We start from the raw sequence: 1,533 nt of genomic DNA on the forward strand, positions 1-1,533 counted from the left end.
TGTTGGGGACAGGGAGTCTCCTTCCCCCAGAGCCCAGCTTGGGCTGCACCCTGGCGCCGCTGGGCTAACGGGAGGTGTTCATGTGGCGGCCCTGAGACGGGGCCTCTGCCAGGCCTGCTGCCCCCGGGTCTTCAGGGCCCCACTGGGGACCTCCGTCGGTGCTCTGGGCCCGGCCACGGCCTCTGGGCTTTGACATGCGCTGGCTTGTGAGCTAGGAACTCCCCTCCCTGCTCCTCACCTGCACAGCGGGACAGAATAACTATTTCAGGGCTTGTTCTAAAGAGGAAGTCCCCCAGAAGGTGCCCGTCCCAGTTCCTACAGCTCACCTTCTCTGTCATTTCTGGGCACTAGGACCTGAAGCCACAGGGACCCCCAGGGCTCGTCTCTCCAGTAGAATCACCCACAAGGAAACAAAATGTGCGCTTTGTTCAGACTGTCCTCGGGACACACTTCGCTTTCAGGGCAGCCGTTGCCTGCATTGCTGCTGCCCAGCCTGTGTGGGGTCCTGGGGGGTGGGGGGGCGCCAGGGCGGTGCTCCCTGCTCCCTCCTCTCACCCTGTGCCCTGCCTCCTCCCAGAACCTAACCTATGAGATCATCCTGACGCTGGGCCAGGCGTTCGAGGTGGCCTACCAGCTGGCCCTGCAGGCCCAGAAGTCCAGGCCGGTGGGGGCCTCTGCCGCTGAGGTGATCGAGACCAGATCTTCCAAGCCCGTGCCGAAGCCCCGGGTGGGCGTGCGGAAGTCAGCGGTAGGTGGGGCGCCGGGGCCCAGGGCTCGGGGAGGAGCGGGCATGGAGGGTCTCGTGCGGCCGTGACCCCGGCCTGTCTGTCTGCTTTGCTCGTGCCCCAGGTGCCGCCGCCCCCCGGTAGTCGCTGTTGTCACTGTCACACCCGCCCCGCCCACCGTCCTTCCTACCTCCCGCTGCCGTCTGTTAGTCCTGGAGCCAAGGTCTCTGCACCCGCTGTGTGTCAGTCTCCCCACGTGCCCGTGAGCTCCTGGAGACGCTGGCGCCCCCGACCCCGCGTGCCCGTCTTCCCTGAGCTGCCCCCGCACCGTCCCCCCTGTGCTGTGGCCTGTCTCTCTGCTGTGTGTCCTCCTCTCTCCAGAGGTCAGGGTGCCCGCCGTGGTCTTGCCCGGGGGAGCTCTCTGGCCCCACGGTTTGGGTTTTCCAAACCCCTTCCCCGCTTCCTGCGCCATGGAACCGCCCACGGACCCCAGCCGTTCCACACGCCCGGGAGACAGCCTTCCGGGACGCTCCCGCGAGGTGCCCCTCCTGCTCCCCACCCCGGGAGCTGGCTCTCTGGCGGAGAATAGGGCACCCCCGGGGACACGGATGCCAGTGCGGCCCCTCTGACCCTGCCCCCTCCTCCTTGGCAGCTGGAACCACCTGACACGGACCCCGACGCCCAGTCCCACGCCAGCGTCTCCTGGGTAGTGGACCCCAAGCCAGACTCTAAGCGGAGCCTCAGCACCAAGTACGAGACCACTATCTTCTAAGCCCTGCCTCCGCTAGTCTCTCGTGCCTTCCGGTGC

The 1,533-nt window shown here is 66.9% G+C and overlaps 1 protein-coding gene across 1 annotated transcript in view; it reads left to right on the forward strand.

Moving 5' to 3' along the window:
* The window catches only part of ANKS1A (ankyrin repeat and sterile alpha motif domain containing 1A), a 142,866-nt gene that overhangs the window by 141,128 nt on the left and 205 nt on the right, over positions 1-1,533 (forward strand). Inside the window, exons 23-24 of the mRNA XM_010848635.1 lie at positions 578-748; positions 1,378-1,532. Of these exons, the coding sequence (XP_010846937.1) occupies positions 578-748; positions 1,378-1,497 (291 nt within the window). The 3' untranslated portion in view covers positions 1,498-1,532. The remainder of the gene's footprint in view (positions 1-577; positions 749-1,377; position 1,533) is intronic.

This window comes from Bison bison, unplaced genomic scaffold (genome assembly GCF_000754665.1).
Source record: "Bison bison bison isolate TAMUID 2011002044 unplaced genomic scaffold, Bison_UMD1.0 scf7180017864270, whole genome shotgun sequence".
Classification (NCBI taxonomy): domain Eukaryota; kingdom Metazoa; phylum Chordata; class Mammalia; order Artiodactyla; family Bovidae; genus Bison; species Bison bison.